General features: G+C 34.1%; 1 protein-coding gene across 2 annotated transcripts; it reads left to right on the forward strand.

Moving 5' to 3' along the window:
- The first annotated feature begins 840 nt into the window (after positions 1 to 840).
- Positions 841 to 8830, forward strand: LOC7460056 (transcription factor TGA9). Of its 2 annotated transcripts, none has more exons than XM_024609137.2 (13): positions 841 to 1560; positions 1692 to 1860; positions 1950 to 2041; positions 2405 to 2490; positions 2801 to 3058; positions 3742 to 3780; positions 3885 to 3944; positions 4038 to 4115; positions 4244 to 4292; positions 5178 to 5449; positions 5914 to 6135; positions 8054 to 8196; positions 8485 to 8830. In XM_024609137.2, the coding sequence occupies exons 2-13, from the start codon at positions 1751 to 1753 to the stop codon at positions 8570 to 8572; spliced, it is 1497 nt and encodes a 498-aa protein (XP_024464905.1). In that variant the 5' UTR covers positions 841 to 1560; positions 1692 to 1750; the 3' UTR covers positions 8573 to 8830. The 2 variants fall into 2 exon arrangements, with proteins under 2 accessions (XP_024464905.1, XP_024464906.1); XM_024609138.2 differs by having other exon boundaries at positions 848 to 1560; positions 2405 to 2487.
- The last annotated feature ends 4837 nt before the right edge of the window (positions 8831 to 13667 follow it).

Below are 13667 nucleotides of genomic sequence, written 5' to 3' on the forward strand. Positions count from 1 at the left end.
TTTTTACCTAATCCATGAACCCTACCTCTATGTTTGAGCCAAAACCCTTTTTTAGGCCAATCATTGGGATCATGAAGGAATAATCGGTGCAAGGGCATATACCTACAAAAGTAGCAGATGGGCACAGCATAAAATATTTGTTTCTATCTATCCTGATGAAAGATCATGGGTCCAATACCCCTCTCACTCCCTCTCTAGACACATCCTCCTAATTAACACATATATCATCAATGATGCTTGTCATGGCTATCTTATTAAACCCTCAAAAGTACTGTTTGAACAGCTTTATAATCCATCAATTGACTCTTAACTCTTCTTTTTTGTTCAGACCATTACAAAAGGGTAGTTTTTCACGATTGGCCATATCCGCTCGAAAGAAAAAAAGGTTTCAAGGCATTGACAACACAAAAAACCTTACCTAATGAAGGGATTAAGACCCTAACGAGAAGATAAGATGAATTCCCTGTTACTCTGAGACCTCTTCTATTAAGGGAAAGGAATCTTCATGTGGCATGGTTTTAGGTGATGACAGGGAATGGATGTTGACCTATCAACAAGGGAGATAATACCAAACAAATCCATCTCAGGAACTTGGATTAATATATTACAAGAGGGGTTTTGTTTGGGATCATTATTCTAATGTTTTGGTTGAAATGGTGTAACAACACTCTGAGATAATTCAAATTAGTCCTACAAAAATAATAAAAATTTAATCTCCCTCCCTCTTGCGACCCCGCCCCCTTGAGGTGTCAAAAGGAAACTCAATTCTCTTCTGGGCCATCAAGAGACAGTACAAGAAAGACTTCTCCTATTACCATATTTTGTGAAAGAAAAAACCTTGTCTCATCTTCCATGATATTCCATGTTGAATTTACTGCTAGATAAATAAATCTTGATTTTTTTCCGCTGCTGCAAAGTACTTGAATCCTTGAAGAGCCCCATAAAAAGGACCAATGGGAAAGCACAGGCGGTTAGAAGAGAGAGAAGAGTGGAGTAGGAGTCATTTAGTGATTCTAGTGGGTTCCTGCTAAAGACCCCACCTCCTCTTCTGCTGGTTTTGTTTAATTGTTTATTTGATCATTGAATTTTGTTGCTGTTTTTTTATGTGTTTATTTTTGGCAAAAACCCTCCACGCTACCCAGAGGGCTTGAGACAGCTCTTGCTTGCAAGGACAAGAGTTTTGGTTTGCTACATAGGGGGGATGAGTTTCAACTTTCAAAACCCTGCTTGTTGAAAGAACTAAAGCAAACTCCAAATAGAAAAGAAGAGAAAAGGGCAAAAAGGAAAACAAACTAATCAAATTAGATTAGTTTTCTTCACATAGAAGGAGAGAAAGAGAGAAAGAAAGCAAGAGATAGAGACAGCCATGAAAGAGCAAAAGGTGGAAAGAGTGGATAGAGATTTCTGAAGAAAAAGACTTTGTCCCTTGTTGTAGAAACCTAGATATACACTTTGACAAGAAAGCTAGCTTTGATTTCCCTCCCTCCCTCCCTCCCTCCCAGTTGTGCTCTTCTTCAAGCACAACTTAATTTCCAGCTCTAAATTCAATACCAAACTGAGGTAAACAAAATTAGTGGATTTGAATATGTTTTGACAATAGTTTACTTGCTGTCCAATTCCTCTGTTTCTTACCACTTCTGCTTCTTCTTGTTGTCTAATTCACAACATCTTTTTTAACGTTTGATGATCAGTTAATTCTTGTTGGAGAAAGATATGATGTGTAGAATGGTCTAAAAAAGAGAGAGCTTGCATGGCTAGCCACAGAATTGGAGAGACTGGTTTGTCAGACTCAGGTCCCTCTAATCAGCATCTCCCTTATGCACTTCTCCATGGAATCAACACCCCATCAACCAGTTTCATGTATGTCGCTTATCAGCTTTCAAATTTCTTACAATTCTTTTGTTTATTCAAGTATGCCTGACATGGGATAGTTGTATTTTTGCCTATAGTAATCAAGAAGGATCTGCTTTTGATTTTGGAGAGCTAGAAGAAGCAATTGTGCTGCAAGGAGTTAAGATTAGGAATGATGAAGCTAAAGCACGTATGCTACCACCCTTTTCCTCTCTCTTTCTTTCTATCATTTTTCCTTTTGTGACGTTTGATAAGTATAACCAACTCTACAAAAAGCACAGAGAGGTTTGAATATGTCTAATCTAAAGAGAAGGACAGCACAGGGGGGGTTTCCATTTCCAATACTGTAATCATTCTGAGGCTAGAGAAATCAATGGTGTAAGGCTACAAACATAGTAACCTGACCACCTTGGCATGATTTACTGACTTTGTCCACACATAACTGCAGAAAAGATGGGGATTAGGTGGCAAAGAAAATAGTATTAAAATCTTTATCGTCTTTATTCTGAGGTGATCTGATCTTCTGAGATTTTGCTTTTGTTGATTCTTGCAGCTTTATTTACAGTAACAGGCAGACCTGCAGCTACACTGGAAATGTTTCCTTCATGGCCAATGAGATTCCAAGAAACCCCAAGAGTAGTAGTTTCTTAGCCTCCTTTCTACATCTTTGACCATGTCTTTTGTCTTTTGATATCAGTAATAGATAAAAACAACAGCCTTTGTAAGTCCGAGCAAAGCAAACCTCTCCCACTTTTTCATATCAACAAATTTTCCTGAAAGTCATTCCTGTACTCAAATTGAAAAGTTTTGAACTTTCTTTATGGTTCTTGGGTGCTTTCCCATTTCCAGAATTTAGCTCAATTTTTTAAATGATTCTTGATTCTTTACTGCCCTTTTGAATAATTCTTGTGGGGTTTGCCTTTTGTTTTGGTTTAAATTAAACGTTCAGGGAAGTTCAAGGTCAGGAGGGGAGAGTACTGACTCAGGATCAGCATTAAACACTCTTTCAAGCAAAGCTGAAGCCCATCTGGAACCAGAATCTCCCATCAGTAAAAAAGTTTCTTCTTCAGATCATTACAATCAGGCTTTTTATCAGAAGCATCTACAGTTTCAAGAACAGCAACAAGTAGATATGGCTAATGATACATCAAGAACAGGGGGGCCCTCTCAACAGAATCAATCACCTGCCAAATCTCCCCAAGAAAAGGTTCTTAACACAACTGTTTTGCTTAATTAGACGACCCCCCCCCCCCCCCCCCCCTCTATTTCTCTCCCAAATCCCAAACTCCGGAAAAAGTTTGTATCTTTATCGCTCCCTCTCTCCATATCTTCAATATCCATAAGCACAGATCCCAACTACTCGGCCAGAGCCTTCCCTGATTCCTGAACGATTTCCTGTTCAAATGACTGACATGAAATCAGAGGGGGAGAGAGAGAGAGGGGGAGGGAGGGAGACTTGTGAATAAATATACAAGGTCAAAATGAGAATCATTACACTGTTATTTATTTTCTTGTACAATAACAATGACCCACTTTACTCAATCCCCATAACTATCACTTAAGCCTCTTGTCTTTACTTTTTAGCCTTAAAAATCAGCTTTGAAATCAGGAAATTAGCCAAAGCCCCTCCACAAAATGGAAGATAATGGTGATTATTGCCACCCAGACATTGTTCTTGACTACCAATTTCTAGAAGACTTACATGAAAATGATCAGCAACCAGAATTTCTTCCTGGGAATTCTGTGAGAGATCTCTTTTATCATTTTATCTTAAAATATGCTACACTTAAGACGACTTGCATAAATTTTCTTACTTGGGTTCATTTCTTAGTTCTTGATTGTGGGGGGTATTAGGACAGTGTTTTACGTGTGTTTTATGTCCTGTTGCAGAGAAAAGGTTCAACATCAGAGAAACAACTTGATGCCAAGGTATTTTTCTCTTCTTTTCTTTACCACCTTAACAATGTCCGGAGTTCAAAATTTGTTGCCTTCTATAACTAAAAAAGAAAACTTTGCTTTGCTTTTGGTTCCAGACATTGAGACGTTTAGCTCAAAACAGGGAAGCTGCAAAGAAGAGTCGACTGAGGAAAAAGGCAAGGGTCATTTTCCTTTTCCAACAACTTGGTGACTTCAATTAATGTAATTTTTTTTCTTTAATGTTGTCTTTATGTTGTGTCCCAAAACAGGCATATGTCCAGCAGCTAGAGACTAGTAGAATAAAACTTACTCAGTTAGAACAAGATCTTCAGCGTGCAAGACAGCAGGTCTTTAACTTTGTACAAATTTAGACAACATTTTAGCAATCAATGCAGAATCTTTTAAAATTTTCAATATATATATATATATATATATATATATATATATTTTTTTTTAATTCTGGGTTGCTTTACAGGGGCTGTTCTTGGGTGGCTGCGGTGGTGCCGGTGGCAATATCAGCTCTGGTGAGTTCTCTTGAATTTTTCGTAGTGAAGTAGCAAAAGGGTCAATAAATTTACAAAAGAAAAGGGAAATAAGAGGAAAAAGACTGCAACTTTTATCAAGTTTTCTCTATATTTTAAAATCCTCATGTGACATTTGCTGATTTGTCAAGGGGAATGTGTGACATAAGTGGTGTTCTTGATCTCAATCCAAACTTTGATTAGGTATACTTATTTATTTCTAAGAATAAAATTCATATATAATATATTTTGCTGTTTTGGTCCTTTTGGAAAATATGCAAAAATCTATAAAATATTGTTGCTAAGACATGTCCTGGTTTTCAACTGTCTTTTCAGTAGCTGAATTGGTAAAAAAAGAAAAGAAAATGGTGGTTGATTTCACCCTATGTAAATTTCAGAATTTAAAATTATCCTAATCGCAAGTTATTAGTTCTAGGACTGAGTTTGATATCTTAGCTTTCTCCATAACATAATTTATATAGAAACTTGCTGAAATTTTAATTAAAAAATCCTAAAAATCTCTTTAATCAAATCTCGTGATTCTCAAAACCTTGTAATCCAAATAGTCTTACCCACACAGTCACAATAATGATAGGAATATTGCTGGACTTTTTCCAGGCACAAAGCTACTCTCTTTGGCATCAACTCAATCATCCTTTTCCTCTTTTAAGCAGAAATAACATTTGTTTTAGTTAAAGACTAAAAAGGGACGCAACACAATCTTTACCAAAAAAAAAAGTAGTTTATTTTCAATAGTGTGTCACATTGGTCCACCATGTGATTAACCATGGATTAAAAGTGCAAATGGGTCATGTTCCTTATAACCCTAACTTAACCCCAACCATTAATTTTCATTTATCATCATCGCTGTTGTTCTTGCTGTTACAGGAGCTGCAATATTTGACATGGAGTATGCAAGATGGCTAGAAGACGACCACCGGCACATGTCGGAGCTCCGGACAGGATTGCAAGCACATTTATCGGACGGTGACCTTAGGGTTATAGTAGATGGGTATATTTCACATTACGATGAAATTTTCCGGCTCAAGGTAGTGGCTGCAAAATCTGATGTCTTTCACCTGATTACCGGAATGTGGTCCACTCCAGCCGAGCGTTGCTTCCTGTGGATGGGTGGTTTTAGGCCCTCAGAACTCATCAAGGTTTGAATTTCCTAGTGCATTTAAATTACATCACATTGCATGCTTTCTACTCTAGATACCGCTGCCATTATAGTGGTCAGCATTGGAAATTTACTGAGCACAGGGATCTGTGTAGTGTACAAGGGTTATTGTAGTCATTTAAGGAAAAAGAGAGGCACAGTGAGAGATGGTATACTGTACAAGGAGATGAAATATTCCCTTATAAAGGGCACATTATCCATTTAAAAGAGAGAGATTGAGACAACTAAAGTGTCCTAAAGGAGTGTCCTCTCCTTGGCACAAAAAGAAAAATAAAATTGTCGACAATATCCTTTTTCTCATTAACCATTCTTTAAGTCTTGGGAGACTTTTGGCCCTAAAAGAGCAACACGCACATGCAACTAGTGTAAAATGACTAAAATACCTCCATCAGATACTCTAACAAAAACAATTGTCTTTTGTTTTTTCATTTTTCTGTGAAGCAGATGTTAATATCCCAGCTAGACCCCTTAACAGAACAGCAAGTCATGGGGATTTACAGCCTGCAACAATCTTCACAGCAAGCAGAAGAGGCTCTCTCCCAAGGCCTAGAGCAGCTCCAACAGTCTCTGGTTGACACCATTGCTGGCGGACCGGTCATTGGTGGAATGCAGCAGATGGCAGTGGCGTTAGGCAAGCTTGCCAATCTTGAAGGGTTCGTTCGCCAGGTAAACATATCATTAACCTTGATTACATTGATTAAGCCATTTTTTAGAGGAAAGATCATTATTTAAGAGAAACAAAATCCACAGTAACAGGAGAGGGACTTATGAGAGAGTCCAAAAACACCACTTTCAGTTATATCAGAAGAATTAGAAAATAGTTTGAACTTCATTTGCAAGTAAAGTTTAGTGCTTTCTGACAATGATATAGAAAAGCTGCTCTCAATTCTTAGAGGTTGAAATAAAGCCTAAGATCTATCTCTCACTTGATTTCATGGAAGCTCCCAAATTCCATGCTCCTAATTAGCAACTAGGTGATGCGCCTTAATATACACGTCAAGGTAATAACAGATACAAAAATCATAGCAGAAGTTATTTAATTGGCATAGGGACAAGAGGCATGGAGTGGCAGTCAGGAGTTTTTTTTTATCCGGGGAGGTGTCAAAGAGTAGAATTTTTTTCTTTTCTTTAGAAGGTTGCGGTCCCTGCCAGCCCCGCCCCCCACCAATATTAGAAACATATCTTGTACTATATAACCTATATTAGCCTATATATGGCCACCTCTCATTTGATTTAGCGAGATAAGATTAGGAGTTGATTATTATATCACCATGATTTTATATATATATATATATATCATGCGTGTGATCACATGCAACATACACAGGCCAAGCAAAGAAACTTAGTAGCTGTGAAATAGATGGAGGACTAGCTAGTAGCTAGCTCTAATGTTCCCATGCATCTAGTCGTCTATTCCATTATATCCAGCTTGATTTGCGCCGCCATTTCTACCTGACACCTGAAGGGTAAGAGTCCCGGAGCTTACACTTCATCGGAGATAAAACTTGATTTAGAAATATTTATTGACTTTTTAAACCAAAATATTAAGTATATATATATATATTATATATGATTATGTATACACATGCATGCATGTTGAGTTTTATTTAATATAATTTAGTCAAGAAGATATATGCTACAGTCATGCCCGATGCATTTAACATGGATTTCCCCATCCTATAAATATCTGCGTTTAATGGTGTCGCAGATTATTTACAAAATTAATATACCTCGAAACATCTACTGATTGTTGTGTCTCGAGCTTTTGGTCAACGTGCTAATGATTTAACATGATTCTATACATCAAAACTGATCATTGCCACTGCTTTTTTGCCACGTGTAGGGTGGATGGTGCCTTGACTTGTACTATCACTTATTTTAGTTTTATTATATCCAATCATTTTGAGAAGAATATATCTTTATTTTTCAGCTAAGAAGTCCATTTCCTCAATGTTGATTGCTAGCTAGGGTTTCGATGTTGGTTTTTCATCTAATAAAATGTTGCCATCAGAAGGGTGGGTAGAAAAATGATGTTTGTTGAAATAAAAAAAACCCTAGCTACCTAGACCTATCAACAACATTAAACAATTCTAGAAACTCTTTAATTATTAATCAATTAACAATTAATTACCCTGTCTATTAATTTATTCCAAAAGCTCTCTTATTATTATTTAAAGTAAATTTTATTTTCTCTTTCATGATTTTTATAAATTATACTTTATATCTTGAATCAAATAAAAAATTCAAATAAAATATATCGTTGAGAATGTAAACTACAAACTATTATTAAACATATAAACTATATGATAAAAATAAAATTCATGAAAGTATAGAGAGAAACAAACTATAGAAAGATTTTTATAATCATTATTTTATTATATTATGATTTGAATGGTACAAATCTGATAGATAAGACAAGCTCATGAATTTCAACCTCTTTGAAATGTGTAGGGTTAATTTGTCTACACATGCCGTTGCGCTTGGACCCATCATAGCTTCTACTTGATTTGTTCTTCACACCAGCATGTATTTTGTCCCCCCCTCCCTTCTTTTCTCAAGGAACTGTTTTTTTGGCACTATACAGGCTGATAACTTGAGACAACAAACCCTTCACCAACTCCGTCGAATATTGACTGTAAGACAGGCAGCACGGTGTTTTCTGGTGATCGGAGAATATTATGGGAGATTACGGGCACTCAGTTCCCTCTGGGCATCTCGTCCTCGAGAGTAAGTGAAGGGTTTTCCAAGAGAAATTAATTATTAGTCTTTGAACTTTTAAGGTGGTGTCCAATATTGACTACCATGGAGGTTTCTAATGGAGAAATCATATTGGATAAGACTTTTTTCATCATCATTATTTTTTGTTGACAGTCAGTACATAAACTTTTTTCTTACCTATGAGTACCTTATATTATATATTTATTTATAAATACTTTTAGTAACATATATAATATAATATATGCATGGTGTTTGATAATTATACTCAACTTTTTGGATTATTTTTTCCTCTTGCAGGACAATGATCAGTGAAGATAACTCATGCCAAACCACGACTGATCTACAAATGGTTCAACCTTCACAAAATCATTTCTCCAACTTTTAATATATATATATATAATGTGATACAAATGGAGCCAGATGACAGCAGCTGCCTAGTGATTGACTTCACCTGTGTTGTGGCAAATGTTAATGGGCTGTTAGAATTCGGATTAAGCACTTAATTTAGTGAAGCTAGGGATTTTTATTTTTTTTAGCCTCTCCTTTGCCTTCTTCATTATCTTGATGTTATTATTCACTGTGTTATCTTGTAAATGCAAATCAATTTTATATGCATGTGGAGGCTTCCCACTTGCTTAAAGAAGAGAGATCCACGTGGTATCTTCTAGTGACTCTTGAATCATGCAAAAGGGTAGAGATGTATTGTTAATATATATATAATAGAATATTTAAAGAGCTACAAATTGCATTGCTTTTAAATATTAATGGGTTTTAAAGAATGGTAATAATCAAAGAAAGAACCCTAATAATAATAATAATTAAAAAAAAAAGGAACAAGATGGTACAAGGGAGAGGACGGTAGGAATTCATTTATGTGAAGTGGTTGTGAAGAAGAGGAAGCCATGGATTATTCTAATATATAGAAGACAAGGGAGCGGTAGAGATATATAGGAAGGGCTAGAAGTGCATTGGCTTTTCTTGAAAGGTTTTATTACAAAATTTATAGTGAAAGAGAGAGAGAGAAAAGCTGGTTTACAACTCTTCATTTATTTGAAGTAGGGTTATGATAATTAATCAATTAATAAGAAAATATTTATTTATTTAACATGATAATGCAAAAGGGACGATCAAAAAAGGTGCGAGAGGGAGAGAGAGAGACAAAGTTGTTGCTTTGACCTAACAAACATGGAGGAAGGAGCCAAAAGCAACATGCTTAAAAGAAGGTGGACGACTAAGGAGGGAGCAACTTGCATGAATGGTGGACACCAACAGTTCAACTTTTAATCAATTTCTTAATTAATTATGACACTTGATGTTGTTAATTTGGTTACTTCCCAACAGTTTAAGTTTGGATTAAGGTACATATATGTATACATACACTCTAAAAGACGCATGCATGATCATATATATATATATATATATGCTTCTTTTATTTCATGTAAGTATGGTAACTTCACATAGTTTTTGACAGATAATTCGCAGAAGAACTCGACTTGCCCACATCGATATTTTCCTAGAATCGAAGAGAACTCGTCCTCGAATCTTCGCCATCCATCCACGCCTGCGCTGCTGTATTTACTTTCTGAGATACGATGCTGTACAGGGGGCTAGCTAGCTCAATCGATCGTACAATAAAATAAATGGGAGTGACTTTTCAACTCTTCACGTAATTTTTTCACGTAATTAATATGATAATAGCAGCCCAGAAATATATATATATATATATATATATATATATATAATGGTGAGCCCTGAGGGATTTATTTATTGGCAGTAGCGGTACAGGAGAAAGAAAGGACCACAGAGAGTGCGATAATTAACAAGGCGAGATGGAGATATCTGTGTTTGTTACTGAAGGGAGGGCTAGCTGCTAACATCTGTGCAAGTGCCTTCAGCAGAGGGCATTCATCATGTTACATGTGTTGAGAGCATGCATGCTCAATCTTTTACGTGTATATTTTTTTGCAGATAGAGAGAGAAAGGTCGTGATATATTATAATTTATTACCCCCCCCCCCCCTCTCTCTCTCTCTCTCTCTATATATATATATATATATATATATATATATCTTCTCTCAGATCAGTCCAGTGCTACTCCCAATATTACCATCAAAGTAGGGTTCGCTAATTTCTATAAAAAAATATTAGGCCTGAGTCGATCAAAATGATATTCATTGGAAAACGTTGAGCTTGGCCGATGGACAGTGAAAAATCAGCAGTGTTAATCAACCTTGCCAGGCCCAATCCATCAGCAGCTAAACTTGTTTACTTGTAAAACCAACTCTTAGTTCAAATTTATTAAAACTCGTTTTGTAATGTGGCGCAAATAATTTTTTTTTATTTTTGTTTAAATAAATTTTTTATATAGTTTTATATTATTTTAATGTATTGATGTCAAAAATAATTTTTTTAAAATAAAAAAATTATTTTGATGCATTTCCAAGCAAAAAACACTTTGAACCGTTACCGCTACCACAATTTCAAATACATCTAGTTGATTTTTAAAATATTTTAAAATGTATTATTTTATTTTTTTAATGTTAAAATAATATTATTTTGAATAGTCACATATAAACCTGAATTAATTGTACATGTACCAAACCAAGTTTAATAAATTTGCAGAATAAAGGTAGTGGTATGGATGTGGAAAATATTTCAAGAACATTATGGTAACAATGAAACTTTGATTTCGATATAAATATAAAATCTTAATGCAAATTAACTCATTTCATATATATCGGACCTGCATGCGAAGGAAGATGTATGGCTGTAATTAATTAATTAATTAGTTTATTCCCTCATTGGGACACATTGGATCAAGATATATTATTATTAGTTCACGAATTACGAACGCTTCTTAATTATATGTTTTGACACTATCGAGTCGAGACAAGGGCTACGCCGACAACAAAGCGGAGCAGGTGCCGACATGTTTCTCTTCTATATATATATTGCTCCTGTAGTTTGTTTATTTAATTAATTACATTGATTAACCTTCGTACTTATTAATTCATTGTTGGATTCCTTAATTAATTGTTTAATCTTCTTAATATTGCCTTTTGCCTCTCCGCTTTTGGACCCATTAATTGCCTGCCTAAATTATATTTTTTTTCTCATGCTCTACAGGTTGCTCGCTAACCTGCCCTACACACATTTAGGTTGGGTTGCAGGGGCGGAATGAAGGGGTGGCAAGCAGGGCCCTGCAAGACATTATTTTTTTATTTGGTAATTAAATGTGAGGAGCTGTAATATTTTTTTAATGACATGGGTCCTTACAGTAAATATATTTGTTATCCTTTGCTTTACTTTTGAATTTCTTTGTCTTTGCCTTGATTTTATGTTACCTCCATGCTTACGTGGAAAGAAAACAAATATAATGTTATTAATGTGTTTTGCTACTTTTCTCTACCTACAACCCTAATATAAATACATATGCAGCGCAGCCAGTCAATACAAATCACAAATAAAATTTTTCAGGTTTTTTTATAATTTTATTATTTTTTTTCAAATAATTGTAACAATTGTTTTTTAAATTCTTGATAGTGATTTTTTTTCTAATTAATTAAATATATTTTATTGGTTTGTTTTGATTATGCTTGGATTTTTTTTATGTTTTGTTTTTAGCATAGTCACCAAAATTATCAATTTTTTCTCACGATATATGTTTTGATTTTAGGTTGAACCATGAACAAAATAAGAAGAATTGATTTTTTTTTTTTAAAAAAAGAAAAAATATTTATCCACTAGTTGACAAGTTGATTTGGCTTATTTTAACTCTTCCTATTTCGACAACAACTACTGAACGAGCTTTCTCAGCGATGAAGATTGTTAAAACAAGACTTTGCAATCGGATGAGAATGATTTTTTAGCAAATTATTTGATTGTCTATATAGTAAAAGAAATTGCTGAAAGATTCACAATTGATATGATAATCGATGATTTCTATTTTATGAAAGAACGAAGAACACAATTAAAATTAATATGTAAGAATCATTCTTTATTATTTTTTACTTTATTTCAAAGTTTATCAAACATAAAATAATGTTTCACTTTAACTAATGTTTCTTATATACTTTGTATGTTTATATTTGATGGGTATAAAAACCAACAACATTAAAGTGATGGATACATCATGAAGATGAAATTAACTTCATTGCTTTCATTTAATTTGGTATTGCTCCAAACCTTTTATCTTATACAAAGGTAGTCATTATATGTTTGTAATAAGTTATTTGAATAAAACTAAATTGTGGTGGTTTTTTTTACAACTCATGTACAATAAATTAAAACAAATATTATATCTTGTTATATTATTTTTGGCCATCTCTAACAAATAATCCTAGCTCTGCCCCTGTTGGGTTGAGTTTTAAATTAAATTGGATGAAAATTTATTTAGTTGGATTTAATTAACTTGGTACATCAATTTATAAATTTTATAAAAATCTAGTTTTACTTTAATTTTATTTTATTTTAAAAAATGATATAATTTTAATATTTTTTAAATAAAACAATGTCGATCTGAATTGATCCAAGTTAATTAACCTTCAGGATTTAGGTAGTTTTTAAAATTATGGTAGTGGTTGCTTTTCAAAATACAATTTGCTTGGAAATGCATTAAAATAATATTTTTTATTTTAAAAAATTTAACATCATATCTAAAATTATTAAAAAAATAAAAATTAATTTTTAAACACAAAATCAAAAGACACTATTAGTAACCTTGAATATTGGGGTTAGCGTGACTTAAAAGTACCCTTTTAAGTGCACAGGATACTTGCAAAGCGATTACCTTTTCTTTGTTTACTCCATACATGCCATTGCCAAGCACCCTTTTCTTAGATTAGGTTTTAATTTAATTATCTAAGAGTAATGCTTCTGCTGCTGCTGCTGCTTTTCTGTCAAAAGAAAAGGGTTAATCAGATCATCATGAAGTTATGCATCATGCTTTAGCTAAAGGGTTTATTATAACTCTACGTATTAAACTTGATTTGGGATGTTAAACTAAGATTAATCACTTACCAAATTATGATTTCAAGTTAAAGAATGATACAATATTAGGCTTGAACTAAACGTGCACCAGAATCTTGAGTTCAAGAATCAAATGCTACAACAAATAAATCAAATTGTTTCCAGAATAGATTGATGAATACATCTATAAGAACTGGCACTAAACAATAGCGTATCTTCTTTTCTTTTTTCTTTTTTTCTTTTTTTTAATAAAAGCTTGTTTGACGTTGACTAGCATGATTGCTTCCTCTCACCCCCCCAATCATTCATAAAAAGAAATGGGTAGGGGCCGACGATGGATGGTTAACCATATCCAATTCTTGCCATTGTTTTACATTATCTTTCTTCATCATATATATTTGGTGGTTGTTTTGCTCATATTCTAGTTTGTGGTCAACCATTTATTTATCAGGAAATTGTACCATTCATCGTTGTCCTTTCATAGCAAGTGAGGGATCAAAATTGTTTGTTCTT

Source organism: Populus trichocarpa, chromosome 9 (genome assembly GCF_000002775.5).
Source record: "Populus trichocarpa isolate Nisqually-1 chromosome 9, P.trichocarpa_v4.1, whole genome shotgun sequence".
Classification (NCBI taxonomy): domain Eukaryota; kingdom Viridiplantae; phylum Streptophyta; class Magnoliopsida; order Malpighiales; family Salicaceae; genus Populus; species Populus trichocarpa.

Excerpts from the sequence above, each read along its gene's own strand:
- LOC7460056 (XM_024609137.2), top strand. The coding sequence starts at position 1,751 with ATGGCTAGCCACAGAATTGGAGAGACTGGTTTGTCAGACTCAGGTCCC. Across the intron at positions 2,042-2,404 it reads GAATGATGAAGCTAAAGCAC|CTTTATTTACAGTAACAGGC; the intron begins GTATGCTACCAC and ends TGATTCTTGCAG. Across the intron at positions 6,136-8,053 it reads TTGAAGGGTTCGTTCGCCAG|GCTGATAACTTGAGACAACA; the intron begins GTAAACATATCA and ends GGCACTATACAG.